At 41.0% G+C, this 19691-nt stretch overlaps 1 protein-coding gene across 2 annotated transcripts; it reads left to right on the forward strand.

Annotated features, from left to right (window-relative positions):
* The first annotated feature begins 2105 nt into the window (after positions 1–2105).
* clasrp (CLK4-associating serine/arginine rich protein) lies at positions 2106–18582 on the forward strand. Of its 2 annotated transcripts, XM_080429544.1 has the most exons (21): positions 2106–2220; positions 3656–3795; positions 3943–4040; positions 5983–6084; positions 6211–6290; positions 6849–6933; positions 7070–7206; positions 8730–8826; positions 9214–9292; positions 9387–9460; positions 9567–9608; positions 9750–9938; positions 10468–10770; positions 10856–11041; positions 12014–12053; positions 13817–13877; positions 15758–15816; positions 15925–15971; positions 16082–16167; positions 16424–16448; positions 16838–18582. In XM_080429544.1, exons 2-21 carry the CDS (start codon positions 3697–3699, stop codon positions 16878–16880), a joined length of 1932 nt encoding a protein of 643 aa, XP_080285670.1. In that variant the 5' UTR covers positions 2106–2220; positions 3656–3696; the 3' UTR covers positions 16881–18582. The 2 variants fall into 2 exon arrangements, 1 of the variants encoding a protein (XP_080285670.1); XR_013933224.1 differs by lacking the exons at positions 16424–16448; positions 16838–18582 and having other exon boundaries at positions 12014–12057.
* The last annotated feature ends 1109 nt before the right edge of the window (positions 18583–19691 follow it).

Here is a 19691-nt window from a genome sequence, read left to right on the forward strand (position 1 = left end):
TATTCAGGACTGTGATTGGCTAGTGAAACATGACACATGTGCATAGCCCTATAAATAGGACTATGCACTTAAAAGAAAACACATTTATGTTTTTTTTAAGTTAGGGGTGTACAATGGTTGGTCCACAATATTACTTTTCTTCCATCACTTCCATCCACCACTGTGATGACCACTGTGACCACACCGCCCACTTCACACTGGGTGTGATTTTTTATTTAAAATAGGACATGCACACGCATAACACACACACACACACACACACACACACACACACACACACACACACACACACACACACACACACACACACACACACACACACACACACACACACACACACACACACACAAACTAACCATGTATTGGTAACATGTGTGTAAGAATGTACTATTAATATCAACTTTTTTTTAAATGTGTTTTTTTGTAAAAGTGTTTGCCCTTTAAAGTTGTGTCCAAGATCGTTGTCAACTCTGGTGTCTGTTGAAGCATTGAATATATATATATTATTATTTTTTAATTAAAAAAGGGTTTTGTCCCTATTCTCAAGAATGGGTGATATATATATATATGATTATTTTAAATCACCTTTTTAAACTGCAATTATTAATTAATACATCTATTCATATTGGGCAAAGATGTACATGGAAGGGGATCAGTGCTCTGCTCCAAAAAGGTTGAGAACCTGGACTAGAGAGCGTTGCTATCTTCATTTTGAAATGTGAACCCATTACAAGGGCACATCTAATATCTTAGAGCGCCATCTTTTGGTTGGTTAATGTAAAAAAAAAGGGTAATTTTGATATAGTTTGATATTTTGTTTTTCACTGATTGATTGGCCGCCCATCCCAACTACCTTGACGTAAAGTTAGTCCAGCTGGCCAATATTGTCAATACTATTCTGCATTCTACATAAATAAATGTTGAAATATATATAGGCTAGAACAGGGCTGCCAATATTGGACTGTCAGAATCCAGGAGATTTTGGGAGGAAACTTTTTTAACACAGTAGATGTAATTTCCTGTGTTTTTAGTGAATTTTGTGAGTTTGATACTTTTATCAGGCTTGCTTTACTAGCATTGGAAAATTATGGGTACAATTTAATCCATTAAAACGCTAAAAGTAGGCCTACAGAAATTGAATTTCTACAGAATTTCAAATACCAGTTGTAATTCATCATCACGTCTCTTTACCAATCATAAAAGAAGATGCGTTGTGCTGTGGATCTATTCTTTTTGGCAACCGACACCGTCGTACTACGGACTATAAATTACTATGTACCGGTATCAGTGTTGCCAGATTCTGCGAGAGATATAAGCAACCAGGTAAGATTGTACAATTTATTTATTTTTATATATTTTTACTTTTGATATTGACTCTGCATATTCTTGTATATTTCTCTGAACTTGAAATAAACAAAACGGTGAAAAAAAAAAAGTAACCGAGGAAATCATCCAGAACCCAGAAATCATCCAGAAAAAAATAAATAAATAAGCAACCAGGTCTATGAAAACAAGCCAAAAAGAAGTAATCTCTCAAGAACAGATTCAGAGCTTCGCTACTGAAATGCAAAAGTGAAAAACGCTGGGGGCGGTGTTTTTCCTTTTTTTTAAAACCTGGGATCCCAGATTGAAAAGCGACTATGAGGCCACACGATATGCATTGGCTATTTGAAAATAGCCGATCTACAAGCTCACAACTCTACTTGAGCTTGTAGATCTGCCATTTTCAAAAACATTCTTGGAAAAAAGTGGGAAAATACAATCTTTTTTGAAACATTTTAACAACACAAATCTGGGTCCCCTCCCGACACAAGATATTTGCATATGGGGGTCCGTGGACAAATACATATTAATTTGGGGGTCCTTGATTTGAAAATGTTTGAGAAGTTGAACCACTGGTTTAAGCAATATTAATAGTAAACAATTCCAAAAAAGCAACTACACTTTAGAAAATAGCCCCCCCCCCCAAAAAAAAAACAACCCCACAACCGCCAATATTTACAAGCAACTTTGGAGAAAAACAAGCCCAACGTCACTTATAATAAGCAGACCTGGCAACACTGAGCGGTATCTATAATGCTGTATGCTAGCGCCCCCAGCCGTCTGCTATCGTTACGACAGACTGGAAGGAGGAGGTGTGGTGTGTGAGTGAATGTCTGGCTGCCGTCGCTTTGAACCAGCGGAATAAACCCAAGTCTGTGTTGGTGGTCCATTAAACAGGTACACATTGGAATGCAGGAACCAAAACCGTACACACCACGCGGTTTAATTGTATTTTGTACATTATTGCACACGTTAAAAAGCCTGCAGCAACGACTGGCTCCATGCGACCCGACTACCTACCCGGGGCCCTGCATGTGTTGAGGCCGTCACGAACATTAGCTTAGCCGCTAATGGCTAACCATGAAAACATGGCTAGTTTGTGCTTTTGTGTTTAATGGCAAGGAGATGCACATTGGTCTAAACCTAATGAATGTATATCTCTTCCGATTACCATTGGATGGACGTTCTAATGCATGGATAAAAAGCGTGAATAAGACCAGGAGATGTCCATGCAGTAAGCCCAAAAAAGCGTCTACGGCTATTTGAAAATAGCAGATCTATAAGCTCACAACGCGTTGTGGTAAAAAAAAGAGTGGTCATTTTGGAACATTATTTAAACAACACAAACCTTGTATGGGGAGGGGAATCCCTGGCATAAAATATTTTCAGATTGGAAGGGTCTGTGCTGTGGACAAATGCATATTAATTTGGGGGTCCTTGACATGAAAATGTTTAAGAACCACAAGTTTCAACAAGACCGACCCAAATAAGGAACTACACTTAAGAAACAAGCCCACGAAAAACGCAACTACCAATAAACAAGCAACTTTGCAGATAAAGAAGCCCAATGTCGCTTAAAATAACTGGACATGGCAACACTGTTGTCCATGATGCTTGCTCAAGCTATGTTGGCTGCTAACTGAACTAGCAATCAGAAGCATTTCACTGTTAGAATGCATGAAACACGTTCATGTGTATGACATCTTTGTCAGCATCCATGTTCGGCTGTGTCACAGTTTTGATTGATTGATTGATGTACTTTATTTAGTAAGACATGAGAACAATAGTACATGGAAGTACAAATTCACAATACAAGGTCTACTAAACTGGAAGGCTCATAAAGCACTAAGCTTGTTTAAAATGAAATCCCCACGCACACAAATCATGATGACATATAATAATATAATAGACTGACAGATATACACACTACTATACAGAACGTCATACAATCAGCTTACAGGTTACTGGTAAAAAAAAAAAGGAAAAAGTGTGTGTGGGGGGGGGGGGGAGGTTAGGTTAGGCTATTTTGTTCAAACTGTAAAAAAAAAAAAATAGTCTGTTTTACAATGTGAGGACCTCCACATTTTGCAACATAATCTGGCTCACCAAGAATGTATCTGAACGTCGAGGTTATTCATTCTTTGCATTAAACAAGTACCTTTTTAAACTAAATTTGAATGTATTGTGCCTGGCAGCAACAAAATGCAGACCCAGGATGGAGGTTGTGTCCATCATGTAAACAACCCCTTTCACAACTGTTCTAATCTGTCTCTCCAATTTCCTACTCTATCCTCTCTCTCTTTTGTTTTTCCCCATCCTCTTGTCTCTACAGCAGCCGTGCCCCGCCGCGCCCCAACCCCCAGCGGAGCTGTCATGTGGCAGGAGGCCCGCAAACATGAGCGCAAGCTCCGTGGCATGATGGTAGACTACAAACGCCGCGGGGAACGCCGGAGGGAATACTACGAGAAGATAGTAAGAGACATGCCGTGCATTCTCTGTTGTCACACATGATGGCAATTTTTTTTTTTTTTACCTTAGTCTGCCTATCTTGAGGCTGTCTGTTATCATATTTGTTTTCTTCCACTGGGTGCTCATAATATGTTCTCTCCCATTGCTTAGAAAAAAGATCCAGCACAGTTTCTACAGGTTCATGGCCGGGCCTATAAAATCAGTCTGGATCCCGCTGTAGCGCTGGCTGCAGAGAGTCCCATCAACATGTAAGATCACATGCTTCCTTGTAGAGATGTACCGATGCAATTTTTTCCTTACCGATACCCATAACTTGCGTATCGGTTGATACCGAGTACCGATCCGATACCAGTATGTGTGATTTAACAAAGAATCTAGGACAGTGGCTCTCAAAGTGGGATCCAGGGACTCTGGGTTCCTTGAGGGGGTTACAAATGGATCCTTACAGGTCTGTAACTCTGAGAGTGTACAAATAAGTGTACATTTGGTTCCATTTCTACACACTCAAGAGTTATTGGTGTCCTTGAAATTAAAAGGTTTGAGAACCACTGATCTAGGATTGAATAAAAATTCCATTAATAATTGTTAAAGTGCAGCCATGAGTTTATAAAATAATCATGTAAATAGTACAGTAATGTAAATAGTACAGTAAGAGTATAAAACAGTAGTGCAACATCAACTGAATCTTTCAAAATACTAAATAATTGAAGACTGTAAATGACATATCATCATGTGATAAATTACATATATGAATGGCATAGACCAGTGATATTCAACTGGCGGACCGCGGGCCAAATCCGGCCCCAGCGGAGCTTTCTTGTGGCCCCTGGAACATGTTCTTTTTACATGTTCCAATGTTAAATTAAATGTAAATATTTATTATGTGGTTGGTTGTACAGGATGACCATTTTGAATGTTTTTCTTAACCGTTTACTGAAGCTTGTTAATGGTTATCAACCATTAACAGATAAGAATAAAATGTAGGCTACTATTTAGAATGGAGGAATATTAGTGATTTGGGACACTCAGGGTCCCAAATTAACAGTACTGCAGTTGCAGTCAAGACACTGCTACAGGAACCCAAATGCGGGTAAATGTAAGTCACCCCATAAGAAAATCACTTGGGTCAAATTATTAAAGTAGCTCACTTCATATGTATTTAAGCATCTGGCAAAAGTAAAGGTATTGGGGTGCCTGCTGGCCTACCGGTCCAGGCACATACCACAAAGGCTGGTAATCCAGTCTTACAGTGTGTTGCGGGTTTGACTCCTGATCCCGACGGCATTTGCTGTGTGTCACCCCCCCATCTCTCTCCCTATTTCCTGTCAGCCTACTGTCCTCTTAAATAAAGGCAGAAAAAGCCCCAGAAATATTTTTAAAAAGTATAAAGACCTTTTCATGGTACAAAGAAACAAAACGACGGAAATGTTGTCTACGTCCATGCTTCGAACTACTTTCAGAATAATGTAGCTTTCAAGTAAGGCAAAAGCTTTCAAGGCAATTATGATTATTCACTACAAACCACAACAGAGGTTTTTGAGTGCAGTGCATCCATCACAAACCATCCATCTGTAACGAGTTCCTCATCCACTTCAAATACATCATAAGACCTTGTGCTCTTATCACCCGGGTACTCAAAACAAACAAACAAAATGAAATATCCTTTCATTCATACGAACATGTAAACACTTCACCTGGTCCCCAATACTCTTTTTACAAAGATGTTTCCATGCCAGGGACCCGTGCACAGAACATACTGAAATATCTACTTATTTTCTTAATATCAAAATCTAAGCCTGTGCACTATAAAGGACTGACACAGAAATGTTCCTATCAAACATCAACATGCATGGATGCAGTATGAAACAGGCCCTAATAAGTTACCATAATGGACATAATGTGTCCATTATTGTGTCCTATCGCACCTATAGCACACAACAAGCGGTTAAACGTTTTTTTTTGTCACGGTCTTGTGGCCCATGACTTCAAGTAATTTTACGATTGTGGCCCCCTGCCTAATCTAGTTGAATATCCCTGGCATAGACTGACATACTCACTGATACCAGCATTTTAGGCAGTATCGGCAGCTTTTCCGATACTGGTATTGATATTGGAACAACTCTACTTGTAAATATATTATTCAGGGCTGGTGTCCTCTTTACTGATCAGTTCCTGCCTGTTTATTTTAAGGATGCCGTGGCAGGGAGATGCCAACAACATGATTGATAGGTTTGATGTACGGGCTCATCTGGACTACATCCCCACCTACACCCCTCCACTTCTGAGCACTGTGTAAGTAGGACTTAAACAGGTTCACAATCACAAATCACATCTTCAACGGTAGCTAGGCTCTAGAATTGAGGAAGCAGCCAAATATTAAAAGTGTCAATCCTTATTGATGATCTTTGTTTTATGTAGCTCCCCAGAGCAGGAGTCAGAGGAGAGGAAATGCAACTATGAACGCTACAGAGGTTTAGTTCAGAATGACTTTGCCAACAGTGAGTATTTATTCAGTAACTCCTGCATCACAAGATACAAAACCGGTAAAGTTTTAGTATTTTTATCCTAAATAAGTTTAGAGAAAACAGAATCCCCGCAATACTCCAAAAACACAATAAAGAGGCTTTTAGGTTCATGGCAAAATTTTAATATGAAGAGAAAGCAGCCAGCACTCGATAATGTCCTTTCAATGTTTTATTGGCAACATCGGTACGCACAAAGGACTTGTTTCGACTTGTGCAGTGAACACTGGAAGGCTGCACAAGTCGAAACGCATCCTTTGCTGTGAGGCCAATAAAACATTGAAAAGGACATTATTGAGTGCTGGCTGCTTTCTCTTCATCCTAATTACTAGAATTTCACAGACAAGATTGGTAATGAGCAGCATCAATCGTAAAAAATAAGTTGCTCCATAATGCAACATTTACAAGGCTTATTAACTGCATCATTTTCGGGGATGTGTATGTTCCTCTTGTTGCTATGATGCTAGCCTGTCTTTGGTACTACCCTTCTGCTGTTGTGCTATGGTCTTTAACTCCCCACTGTCCCCCTTGCAGTCTCTGAGGAGCAGTGTTTGTACCAGATCTACTTAGATGAGCTCTATGGTGGCCTGCCAAGACCAAATGAAGATGAGAAAAAAAAGTGAGTACCAAATCACCACCCGATGTAAAACACCCTTGATGGCCATCTCAACTATGCATTTAACCATAGTAGGTTCCTTGATCTGTTTAACCACTTGTGTGAGGTATAGCTAATTGTCTCTAATCTAATGTTACAGACTGGCTGAAAAGAAAGCCACCATTGGATACACCTATGAGGACAGCACTGTGACGGAACCTGAACCCCAGTCGGATAAAGATGAGGAAAATTCTGAGAACAGTGAATCGGAAGAGGACGAGGGCATCCCAGATATTGGTTCGATAATGTTCTTTTTTCATATAGCCAAAACAGGGTTGCACGGAGATGTGTTTAAAATAAAATACATTTGCATGACCTGTGTCATGCAGAAAGAGAACACAAAAATATAGAACTTGTATGTTCTTAGATATCTACTCAAGGCTGCTGCTATTTTATGGGAATGGTATAAGTTATCATTTGTAAATTTAAATAATTTGTAATATTATGCATCATGATTATTATCAGTTTGCGAGAGTTCTTTCAGGCTGAGCTGAATGGTTCCGAACTCCGAAGCTTCATTCAGTTTCATGCAATTGACCTGTATTTAAGTTCATGACTGATGAAATGGTGTCAAATAAATATTCTATTTGTACCAATAAATTAACCTGATAGTGTTTCCCGAATCCCTATATGGATTCAGCAGCACCCCGCCACTGATCAAATATGACCACCACTGCTGCATTTTAATCTATCTACTAATTCAAGAAACCTGTGTGTTTGCCTGTCCATAACTCGGGCGCTGTCTGACCGAACGGCCTCATACTTGGTGTGTTTGTCCCAAATGACTGGAGGAGGTGTAGTGTCGAGTAGCAATGCAATCAAATCGATTTGATACAACGGATTCCGAGAACCAAAAAAACATGAATGGCTGTTTTTGTATGTTGGTGGGCCTTTCTTTTATTATATTTTTTTCAATTTATCTCAATTTAGTCATTCTGCCAATTCCCACTTCCCCTTGTACTGTAGTCCCATGTCGCTGCTGAACACTACTGGTTGGTTTGTTAGGGAGGGTGTAGATGAGCACATGCCCTCTCTGATACTCATGAAGTTGCCAGACGCCTCCTTTTCACTTGACAGTGAGGGCTTTCTCTTAGAGGATCTAACGCACATGGAGGGATCACGCTATTCTTCCCTGTTCAGACCCCCACTGAACAGGTGCCCTGGCCAACCTGTAGTAGTCGTCACTAGTGCAATGCCTGGGATTGCCCAGCACTATGGTGGGGCTTCGAACCCCTGGTCTCCAGTGTTATACATGACCGCTACCCCTGCACTACCTCTGCCTACTACCACTGCCTCTGAATTATACATTTTTAAACAAAAGTAAGCTCACATTGTTAAATGTTTAATTCACACATTACTAAAACTAGGGCGATGCCCGATGGGAACGCATGCCCCCCGGTTATGCAATACATGTTGTACCTGACGTCAGAGTACTTAGGGCAGTACCCATTATCATACAGTAGTACTTGGAGGCTAGTCTATGATGTCATGCGTTTGGAATGCATGCCCCTTCGGTTATGCATTACTTGTACCCATTGTCAGAGTACTTGGTACAGTATCCATTAGCATAGTATTTGGAGGTCAGTGTCACGTCAGTACTACAATGTCATATTAGGTTGTATTCGGCTCAACCTTAGTTCTCTTGCTACTGTAGAATGTATTTATCTCCCATGCCTGAAAAGTTCAGTATATTAAGTCAGGGATTTAGATGTGAATTGAAATTGATGAAGTGTATTGCTGTATATGATTTGTCTGTCTAGATGTGGAGGTGGATGTGGATGAACTGAACCAAGAACAGGAATTGGATCTGAACAAAATTGCAACCCCATACGGAATGGCTGAAGGAGACTTTGTCAGGTAAGATTTCTACCATTGTTTGTCCCTCTTCAAAGGCAAAGGCTGAAGATACAATTAAGAACAGTTATTGATATGTGGATTGTGAAAAGATTATAATAAATTCCTTTAACGCTGTGAAGAAGGTATTTGTTATGTAACCAATACATAAACACCTTAGGTCAGCTAACCTAGGCTAGCAGGCGAGTAGCCGTCTTAAACTGTAATGTTTGTGACCATAACTGCAAAGTCAGATTTAGCACCTGAATAGATTCTTTAAAATGCCTATATTAAGAAGGGGAAAAAACGTGAAAATGGCCAAGTGTGTACAGAACGGTACTCTAAAATGTCATTAGTATAATCATCAACATTTAACAGTAACTTAACATTATAAACTTATCCGTTTATCAGGATGTTGAGGAAAGACAAGGAGGAAGTGGAAGCCATCAAACATGCCAAGGCTCTGGAGGCAGAGAAGGCCATGTATTCTGTAAGATACTTGTGTGTGTGTGCGTGTTTACTGTTTACTGTTTGTGCTTTTATTTGGTTGTTGGCACCATCACTAACATGTTTTATTATCTCAGGGCCGCCGCTCTCGAAGACAGAGGAGGGAGTTCAGGGAGAAGAGACTGAAGGGTAGACAGATCAGTCCACCCAGGTAATTTGATGCTGTCATATATACAGTATATTTCTCGTTTTGTGAATCCATCCGGTAACCCTGTAATGAACCATACCTATCCTCTGTTTGCTGTCCTGCATTACAGCTATGCTAGGAGAGACAGCCCAACGTATGACCCCTACAAACGGTGAGTTTTAAAAAACGTTTACATTTCCACTTCGACCGTCTTAGGTTTCATTTTGGTAATCAAACAGTCACGTTCTAATTTCATGACCCTGCGTCTGCCCTGTCGCTAACATGGTTGATGTCTTCTTCCAATTTTTATCAGGCCAGAATCGGAGTCCAGTTCTGAATCCCGGTCCCGGTCTCGTTCTCCGGGTCCCGAGAAGATCACCTTCATCACTAGCTTTGGCGGCAGCGATGAAGAGGCTGCCGCAGCCACTCAAGCCGCCGCTCCGCAATCTGGCCACGGGCCCACCAACTCGCAGCACCCCGCAGGTCATAGCAGGGGCTCCCGGTCGGTAACTTTCCCCTTCCTGGCTTCTCATTGTTTTTTTTCTTTCTCCTGACCAGTTATGTTATTGCCTGTTGAAATGACTGCAGGTGTTTGGACCAAAAAGTATTTTGATTGACTTTTTTGTGACGCGGAGCATTAGTTTTGGTTTATTTTGAAGTTACTTCACCATATAAGCATTTTCTTTAGTTGTGTGTCGTCAAATATCAATATCAGCATGATGTCACTTTTAAGAAGGAAATCTCATTGTAGAGGGTGAAAATCTAGTGTTATATTTGAATGCTTTGATGCACATTAGTTATTGAGCATGTCCAACCATGAGATCATATATGTGAGTAAGGCCCTGAATTTGAGCTTTTTATTTAATGCTTCATCATTACTGCCAAAAGTGTCCGCAGCCTCTCCACTACTCAAAGTAGCCTATAGCAAAGAAGCAATTGGCCGACTAAGAAATGCGCTGTTAGCCTTTTCGAGGCCAGTGCACTGTGATTGTGTTGATCCTAAAGTTCTCTCTCTCTCTCTGTCTGTCCAGGAGACGAAGGTCCTCCTCCAGCCGCTCGCCCTCCTCTTCCTCCTCCTCATCCCGTTCCTCCTCCCGCTCGTCCTCCCGCTCTCGCCGTGCTCGCCGGGGACGGGGAGGGAGGGATGGGCGACGTTCTCGTACCCGCTCTCGGTCGAGGCGGCGATCCAACTCTCGCTCCCGTGGAAGAGGGGGCAATGGAGCGGGCGGATCTTGGCGGAGACACGACCGGACGCGATCTCGTTCAAATGACCGAGAGCGAGACCGAGACAGGGACAGAGACAGGAGACGCCACGTTGCACGCAGACGGACAAGGTGAGGCTGGTTGATTTGTTGTAGCACTGTAACATTTATTTCGTAGCACACATTGCAATGAGCCTAAATCCTGTTCTTCCATCAGGTCTCGTTCTCGCTCACGGCAGGGGGCCAGTTCTAGGAGGGAGGGGCGGAGCTCTGGAGGTCATCGGCGAGGGGCCAGCGGTAGCCCCAGTCCCTCACAGTCCCCCAGTCGCACCAACCACAGCCCATCGCCGTCACACAGAGGAGCCCAGCCCTCGACCCCTGCCCTCTCTGACAAGCTAAGAAAGTAAGAAGACGATCCAGACATTCAAGCTGAAACAAGCAAATGCTCTCAAATATGCTGAACTACACTTAATGCACACAAATATGCTAAACTACACTTAAAGGACGACTTCACCCATTTTCAGCCTATCTTCATATAATAGATCCTCACTAATGCTCCTGATAAAATTGTGTCATTTTGTTCTACTCAGTCTGTCTCATAGGAGGGCTGTGGACACTTCAGAAACCCGTCTACCAGTGACATCATCGTTAGGAAGGATTTTTTCCCCTTCATTATTTCAATGTTATTATTTTTATTAACGAGGGAACAATGGCTTCCATTATAGCATGCTAACTTTCCAGGAATAGAAAGCCTGTAGTTTCTATTATCTTGGATTCCCCATCGATGATGTCACTGGTAGACTGGTTTCTGAACTGTCACAGTCCTCCTCTGAGACACAGACTGAATAGACAAAAATTGTGCCATATTATCATGAGCATTAGTGAGGACCAATTATATGAAGACTGGTTGAAAATGGGTGAAGTCGTCCTTTAAGCCCTGTTAATAGTATTATAGGTCTGGTGATGTAATTTCAGAAATGTTTGTGCTGTCTAATCTTAACAAATTAGCTCATAAATTTCCTCCCGAACTAGAAATGAGATCTCCTCGCATGTGTAGTGTCTAATTTAACTTATTATTGGCACTGCCTTATTTACCAAACGACTCATAGCAACCAACCTTCACTGTGGGTTGTGTAGAGAGTTAAAATGGCATAAGTCTTCAGTTAATCTGTCATTTTGAGGTGTAATGGATTTATTCCAAATGGATCGTGCACTGAAATAACTGGCGTCAAAAAAAATTGTTTGGGACATTGTCCTGTAATACTAATGTTGTCCAAACTGGGATTTAGTACGCCATTTCTGTTTAGATTTTACTGTAGGTTGGAGACCTTCTTACTGACATGTCTTCTCTCCTTTCTCCTCTCTCTTCCTCTAGGCCTGATACTCCGGGTGGTAAAGAGACGGGAGCTGCCAAAGTCAGTAAGAATTTGATTTAGCTGGGTTTCTCTCCCTCACCCCCTGACAGGCTGACATGGTTGTCCAGCAGACTGGGATGTAGCAGCCATTGTTGTCCAATGTCCACAGAGAATGAAATTCACCAAATGTCTTTTTCAATGTGGAAGGACTTTACAACAGTCAGACCCAGTCATCTGTTTTGACATTGTCAGCACATTGTCTCCCATCTTCTGTTTTTATTGAGCAGAATCTGTGAATTAGACCAATGACTCTGACTAATTATGCCCAGACTCTGTTATGTAACCTTAATGGACGACTCTTAGGGATGTTACTGTTACATGTATGTGTCTGTGTGTGTGTGTGTCTGTACCCTTCTGCTTTTGCGCATGTAGGTGTGTGCATGCGAGTGACCGGTGTTTGTTTTGTAGTCTCACAGATTCAAAGATCATATTGCTTCTTCCAAATCTGGTTTATTTCACCTTTTCAGTATTCCGACCTTTGTAGTTTTAACACATTTCACAGTGTGCCCATAAGTATGATTAATTTCTTCCCATATGACCATAATTCCTTCCCTTTATGACCATATTTCAACCTATCCTGATAGGATATTGCTTATCTGCACTGGATAAGTGGTTGTATTTTAAATGGCTAGTAAGTGAAACTTAATTTATATTTATATTGAAGGTAGTCACATAAAGAAATGCACTGTCAAATTTGTGGCGTAGTTCTCGAGCAATTCATTCGAGCAAGGTCATTGTTGTGGAAGAGGGGAGAATCGCTGTAGTTTCTGGTGATTTTTATTTGTAGCTTCGCTGATAAGAGAGCTTTGATGCTGGACAAATCACCACGTATTGCTTATTCCTTTGGCTGTAGCTACTCTGTCCTGTTGTAGCGTGTGTTGAAAGTCAGGTGGTGTGCTATGGACAATGGTGTCTGAGCTTGTCTGAACAAGCAGCAGAGCCTTCTCTATGTGGAACAACACATTCTAGCTTGTTCGCCAGTGCTATGCAATCATTTAATCTGCCACATAAATATCAAACGGATTCATTTATTTGTATACATACATTTGAGGACTAAAGAAAGTATACATACATTTGAGGACTAAAGTAGAAATATCAAACGGGCAAGTAGAGTGTAACTGAATGTGTCTTTCCAGGCTAGCCGTACAGTGTTAGGACTTAGTTACTCTTGCATGAGCAGTTGGATTCCTGCCTGGCCAGGTGTGTGCAGCTGAGCCCTGGGTGTGTCAGTGAGTGACAAAGTGCCACTGGCCATTTTCTGAGCTTTCTGAATGCACTGGACCTGAACTTGTTTTGTTTTTTTCAAAAACCCCTCAAGCCTCCTTCCTTAATGACCCTGACAGCGTTCATACATGCACTGTATAGATTAGAAATGCCAGGTTCATGTAACTGGATCCTATCCTGCTTCTAAACTGCCCCACAGCAGCTGCAAACGAAGTCTGCGGGCACCGAGTTTGCCTCACTCCTGTGCATGTGTGTCCACACACACACACACACACACACACACACACACACACACACACACACACACACACACACACTGTTCCCTCAGTCAGATCAAATCATAGCTAAAGATGGCGCACAACGAAAAGTACATGTCATTTTCTATATGTGACTGACATCTTCCACCTGTTAATGTATATATGGAGGATGGTAATAGTATAGCTGCACTGTACCCGTGGTGACACACACACACACACACACACACACACGCACACGCCTGGCTGTATGAGTGTGTACTAATACAGTTGTGTCAACCACAGCCCAAGATGACCCCTCAGGAAAAGCTGAAGATACGTATGCAGAAGGCTCTCAACAAGCAGTGTGAGTGAGAGGAACGAGGACATGCACACGTGCACCTTATTTTAGAACGTACTGTGCACACTTACACCAGGACACATACCCTACCGCAATCCCACACATATACTCAATCTTTGTCATGTTGTTGCGGTACACATACCCAGGCCTGCCGACAGGATTTATGGGCGGGGGGGGAAAACTTCTGAAAATAAGGCCCCCCATGACAACAACAAACCCCCACCCCCCCTTCTGTTATTTGCGAAGTTGTACACAGAGCTTTTTTCCCATTACAACATAAAAACATTACAATGAGCTGTAACATGTCCTTGTGTGCCTTGCTGCAAACCTACACAACTCCCATATTTTCATAGTGTAGCGACCCCGTAAATGACCCGGCCGCAACAGCTCCGCCAAGCGAGCTAGCTCTATTGGCACAGCTTTTTGCCTGCCTGCTCTGCCAAGTGGGAGAACGAGGTGCGATCCCAGCTCGATTCACCAAATGCTACAATATTATTTGGCTTCTATCTTTTCAACATTTCATATAACTTTGACATCAGTGGAATGATGCAGGACAGTGGCAAATATGCCATATCCTACTCCCAAGTAGTGCCACTCTAATACAAAGTGTAAACATTAAAGTATGCAAGACATAATATGTGGGCATTTTGAGGATCATATACTATACAAATGGTACCAAACGGGTAGGCTATGCATAATAATTTAAAGCAGTAATGAGGCACAGCTATTTCCCAAATATTACAATTTCAGCTCCTCAAACGAAATAACATATTTTAATAAGTGGCCGGCTGAATGGATAGAGACCCCGCCTGGGAGGCAGGAGGTCCCAGGTTGGGTTCCTGGCCCCGGCTAGGTGTTGAGGTGTCCCTGAGCAAGACACCCCTAACTGCTCCCTCCCAGTCAATTATACCCGTTGGAGATCAAGACCACTACATTGCGCACCAAGCCACCCGTGGGGAGTCGAGGACCCCACCTCCACTGGGATTCCTCTGTCTTGGGGGGGGGGGGGGGGGGACAACTGTACCCTTAATTTCCGCCCTGTCGACAGGCCGTTACATACCATCCCACACATACTCACACTTTATCATGTTTTTGCAGTACAAGACTATGCTACTACAACCATCATGGCATCACTTCCCCTCTAACTGTTCCCTAGAGCACAGATCAACTTTTGAATTGTTCATTTGAAATAGAGTACTGAAGTCCTGACGTCAAACTCATGCCCCCGGGGACACAGAAGTGTGTTTTTCTATCGCATCGTATAAGAACTGTCTGCCGATTTTGTTAGGGAGTCAGCTCTGCATCATTTATATTGATAGTCTGTTTGGAGAAAATTGAATTAATAATGCGCGGTACCTGGAAGAAGCGTTAAAAACTACATTAGGAAATCACATGATTCACTGTCCCCACTGAAGCACATCACTCGTTCAAAAACATTCCTGGATTCTTAAGATTTCATGACTTATCAGTGGGTGTTATTATTTAGTTTGTTTGAAAACTGACAATGCTACTCCTACAGAAAGTAAAGTCCAAAGCAATACAATGTGACACTGATTATTATAAGCGACAGCCATGTGTGTAATGGGAGATGTAGTTGTTAGTGAGGCATTTTTAAGCCTGAGAATTGTATTCGATTTGTAGGTGGCCTTTGCTTTTTGTATAAATTGATACTTTTTTGCTGTCAGTTGATGCTTCATAACCTAACCATATGAGTAAAATCGTCTCACTCTTTTATTTTTGTAACAGTTATTATATGATGTGATAAAAGAGGTATGGGATTTGGAATAGGAAAAACACTTCCGTGACCCGGGGGGTGCGTTTTTTGATGGCAGACTTCCGTACCCCTATACTGTATTTATACTTTTTGTGACTCTTGATGCGTGTAGCCAAGGCGGATAAGAAAGCAGCCCAAGTGAAGGTCCAGCTGCAGGAAAACAAGCGGCAGGTAGGTGTACGACAACACACAAGACACACGTCATGCATGCATGCACTGGTGTGTGCATAAGATAATCCTCTTGTCCACTGTTTTCTCATTTCTGTGTGTGTTTTACAGGAGAGAGAGGGAGAACTACGAGCCATGGCACGCAAGATCCGCATGAAGTAAGCCTGTGTGTCGTGCATGCATCGGTTTGTTTCTGTATGTGTATGCCATGCATTCATGTTTTGTGTACATTCACTGCAATTGTCCAAATTGACCACTCTGTGACCAGGGAGCGTGAGCGGCGTGAGAAAGAGAGGGATGAGTGGGAGCGACAATATGGACGGCAGAGTCACTCGCCCTCTCCGTCTAAATATGGTGAGAAAGTAGTTCTACCAGCAGCCACATGGATCCAATCTTTCATTTCGTTACACTAAAGAGTCTGGTTAACTAAACCTTAATGCTGCTGCTGTGTGCCATTTTGCAATTTTTCAACATATGCAAAACCAAATGTGATTTGCCAGACCTCTAATGTCAGGAATTGTTTAAGTCTCATTTGTAGTTTTGACAGTTTTATGGCAATTTTTTAGCATGCTATTGTGTTGATGATCACTCTGTGCCCTCTGCCCCTCAGGCCGAGACTACAGCTCATCCAGAAGGTATGTGAGAAGCCACAAGAATGCCAAAGGCCTCAATAAAGCAGAATGAATTATTTTGTTTTTGCCAGTGGCGCACTTCGACTATTGAAGCCAGGCCTTCAGTAGATACAAGTGCTGTTAGAATAATGGATCTATAGATTAATCAGATTTATTGTATGATGAGTAAAAAACATTTCACTCGTATCTGAGTCATAAACATAATTTGAGTCCCCGAATTGCTTTTAATCTATCTTTCTTATGATTAATTTATTTTTGTCTCACACTAATTGTATGCACTTTCAAATGCGTGTTCTGTCTTGCATATATTTGCATGTTGTCTTTAGACATATATTTGCATGTAGTCTTTAGAGTCTGTTAACCTTTAGCTCTCTGTCTATCTTTGTTTGCAGGAGATCCCGGTCCCGATCAAGAAGCCCATACTACAGATACTAAGATGACCAGTGAGATCCAACATTCTCAAAGCTTGGAAGTTCCAGCCCCTCACTGTACTTTAGACGGAGATGAACTCACTAAGAATTAAAATGAATTCTATGGAACTGAAGATCCTGTGAAATTGTACATTCTGTAGAACTGTAACTGGAGTTTTGTATTTGTACAGTAAATTAGATCAATCCAAGCTGCGCTCAATATTATTGGTTTTGTTAATATTCTTTCTCTCCATAATAACATTTGATACTCAATTGTTCTCTCCAATCAAGCAAATGCTTACTGCATTATGAGAACTTTACTTAATAACTGAAACTGCTAATTTCTCTTTGATAACCATTCATTCTACTGGATTGTAATTGGACTATTTTTTTCATGACAAGTACTGTATAAACCTAGTGTTAATTTAAAATGAGATGTTCCTCCAAATCTGGCTGGAAATGCCAAATAATCTTTGGCGGCAGTTGCCGGACTGATGGACATTTCATTCCCTCAAATTTTCTCCGCATGTCCCTGGTTCTCTCCATACAAACATACTGCTCAATTGTTTTCTGGTCTCACCTCTGTATCTTCATGTTTACTGTCTCATTTAAAACATGAATTCAGTGGGAGTGAGTCTTTCCTTAAGCCCATATTCCTCATGCAATAGGCATCACATTTCCCCCACTTGAGCAGGAACCTCAGCATCCACATGTTGATGCAAAGGATACCCTTTAAGGTACCATGTGGACCATGTCAACTTGATGTGGAAACTAACCATGTGTGCAATTTCTAAATGGATTATTTATAACGGATTCTCACACTATCATTATGCAACTTGGACGGCATTAAGTCGACAGTTCCTACTTCCGTAGGTGTGCTTGCCTTGTTTTCAAAGGGCTGCCCTCAGCATTTGGGTCTTCTGCCCCATCATCAAAATATGAGTAAGTGCTGAGGGAACATGGGACATCAATTGGGATCGGAAAAGATAATGTAGGGCTGTGGGAACATGGGGCCTAATTTGGATGGAAGAATAATTCAGGTGCTGAGGAAACGTAGGGCTGACCCAGGTTAATCTGGACACTTGTTAATACCTATTCAAAACATGTCATTTTTGCCAGTGCCACTATTTACCATTTTGTCTTACTACTTTGCAGCTACCCACATTACTCTATTAATTGACATGCATTTCTTTACACTAATAAGAAATGAGCATCTGAAGTCTTACAACTGAATGCATAATTATACGTTTTTATACCCTTACCTTCATCAATTAAATCGTAAAGTGACCTTTTGCTTTATTCTGACTTAAACAGACTCTTATGCTGAATTGCAAATAAAAAAAACATGAACACAAAACTGATGTTATAAATTTTTACATCTAGAATTGTAAACAGGCTTTCAGCCATATCTTCTCAGTGGTGATAAATGTTATAATTGGAACAGCGTTAATCACAGGGTGGCGCCAAACCTCTCAACTAAACGAACATGAATGCCACACTTTCTGCAATATCTTTACTTTTCTGCAAATTTGCACAAACATTTGAATTCTGCATTTGTGTCAATCTATTGCAATACATTTGTATTTGTTTATATTTTTTTTGATTAGGTAGCCTTTTTGATTAGGTAGCCTATATCACCTATTGTAGTACGTTTACATGTTATTTATATTTCCATAGCAGTATTTACATACTGTACTTCACTACTTTTCTGCCCTGTCCTATGCTTGGTAGGCATTCAAGTTATATGTTGCCTAAGTATTGTACTTTGTGTGGGTGTATTTTGGGAAGTGCTTTGTGTGTTTAAAGTTTAGAAGTGTGCTTTTAGTAAAAGTAAAAACATCAAAACAAGTTACCAATCAATGTGTGTGACAAAATGAAAATGAACGCGATTCGTAATATTCCAGTGACACTCAAAGCAGGTGATCTTTTGTCTGTAAAACAAGGCGCAGGCAACATAGTATGTTCTATATGCATATTGTGTCAACCAGCAATTCGAAGTCAAGCGGCGTGATGATGAGACACGTGAATAGCGAAACTCCATAGTTGAAGTCTAGAGTCCTGATAAGGACGGTCTATTCTAGAGTCTAGACCAGTGGTGGAAAAAGTGCTCACATTTTTTACTTTAAGTAAAAGTATAAATTCTGCAATGTAGAAATACCATGTTACAAATAAAAGTCCAGAATTCTAAAGTGCAAAAGTATTGGTAGCCTATCAAAATGTACATAAAGTACCAAAAGTAGAAAGTACTCATTATGCAGAATGTCCCATTTCGCAAGTTTTCAAATGCATAAAAATATTTTGAAAATAGCAGATCTACAAGCTCACAATGCGTTGCATCGCTATTTTCAACTGGCCAAAATCTATATAGGGCTGAAGTGGTTAATGTATGTTTTGTTATAATAATACAAATCTACAAAGTAACTAGTAACTAAAGTTTTCAAATAATTGTAGTGGAGTAAAAGTACAATATTTGTCTCTGAGATGTAGTGGAGTAGAAGTAAAAATACTGAAAATTGGAAATACTCCAGTAAAGTAAAAAAAAATACCTCAAAATTGTACTTAAGTACTTGAGTAAACGTAGGCTACTTTACTTTGTTTACACCACTGGTCTAGTCTAGACAAGATAGCTGATAGCCTATTTTCTCTAGTGTTCTTTGAAGAAGCTGTGAGCTAGATCCAGCAATCTGTCTTGAATCAAACTTTAGTTGAATAAAACAGGGTTTTAGAGAATAGCTACCAAACTGATCTCTGTACATTTAAGGCACGATTGGTTGACTGCAGATAAGCAGCTAGTGGCTAAAACTGGTTGTCTCCACATCCAATCACAGCATGACTG

Source organism: Gymnoscopelus braueri (assembly GCF_963280865.1).
Source record: "Gymnoscopelus braueri genome assembly, chromosome: 5".
NCBI classification, from domain to species: Eukaryota; Metazoa; Chordata; class Actinopteri; order Myctophiformes; family Myctophidae; genus Gymnoscopelus; species Gymnoscopelus braueri.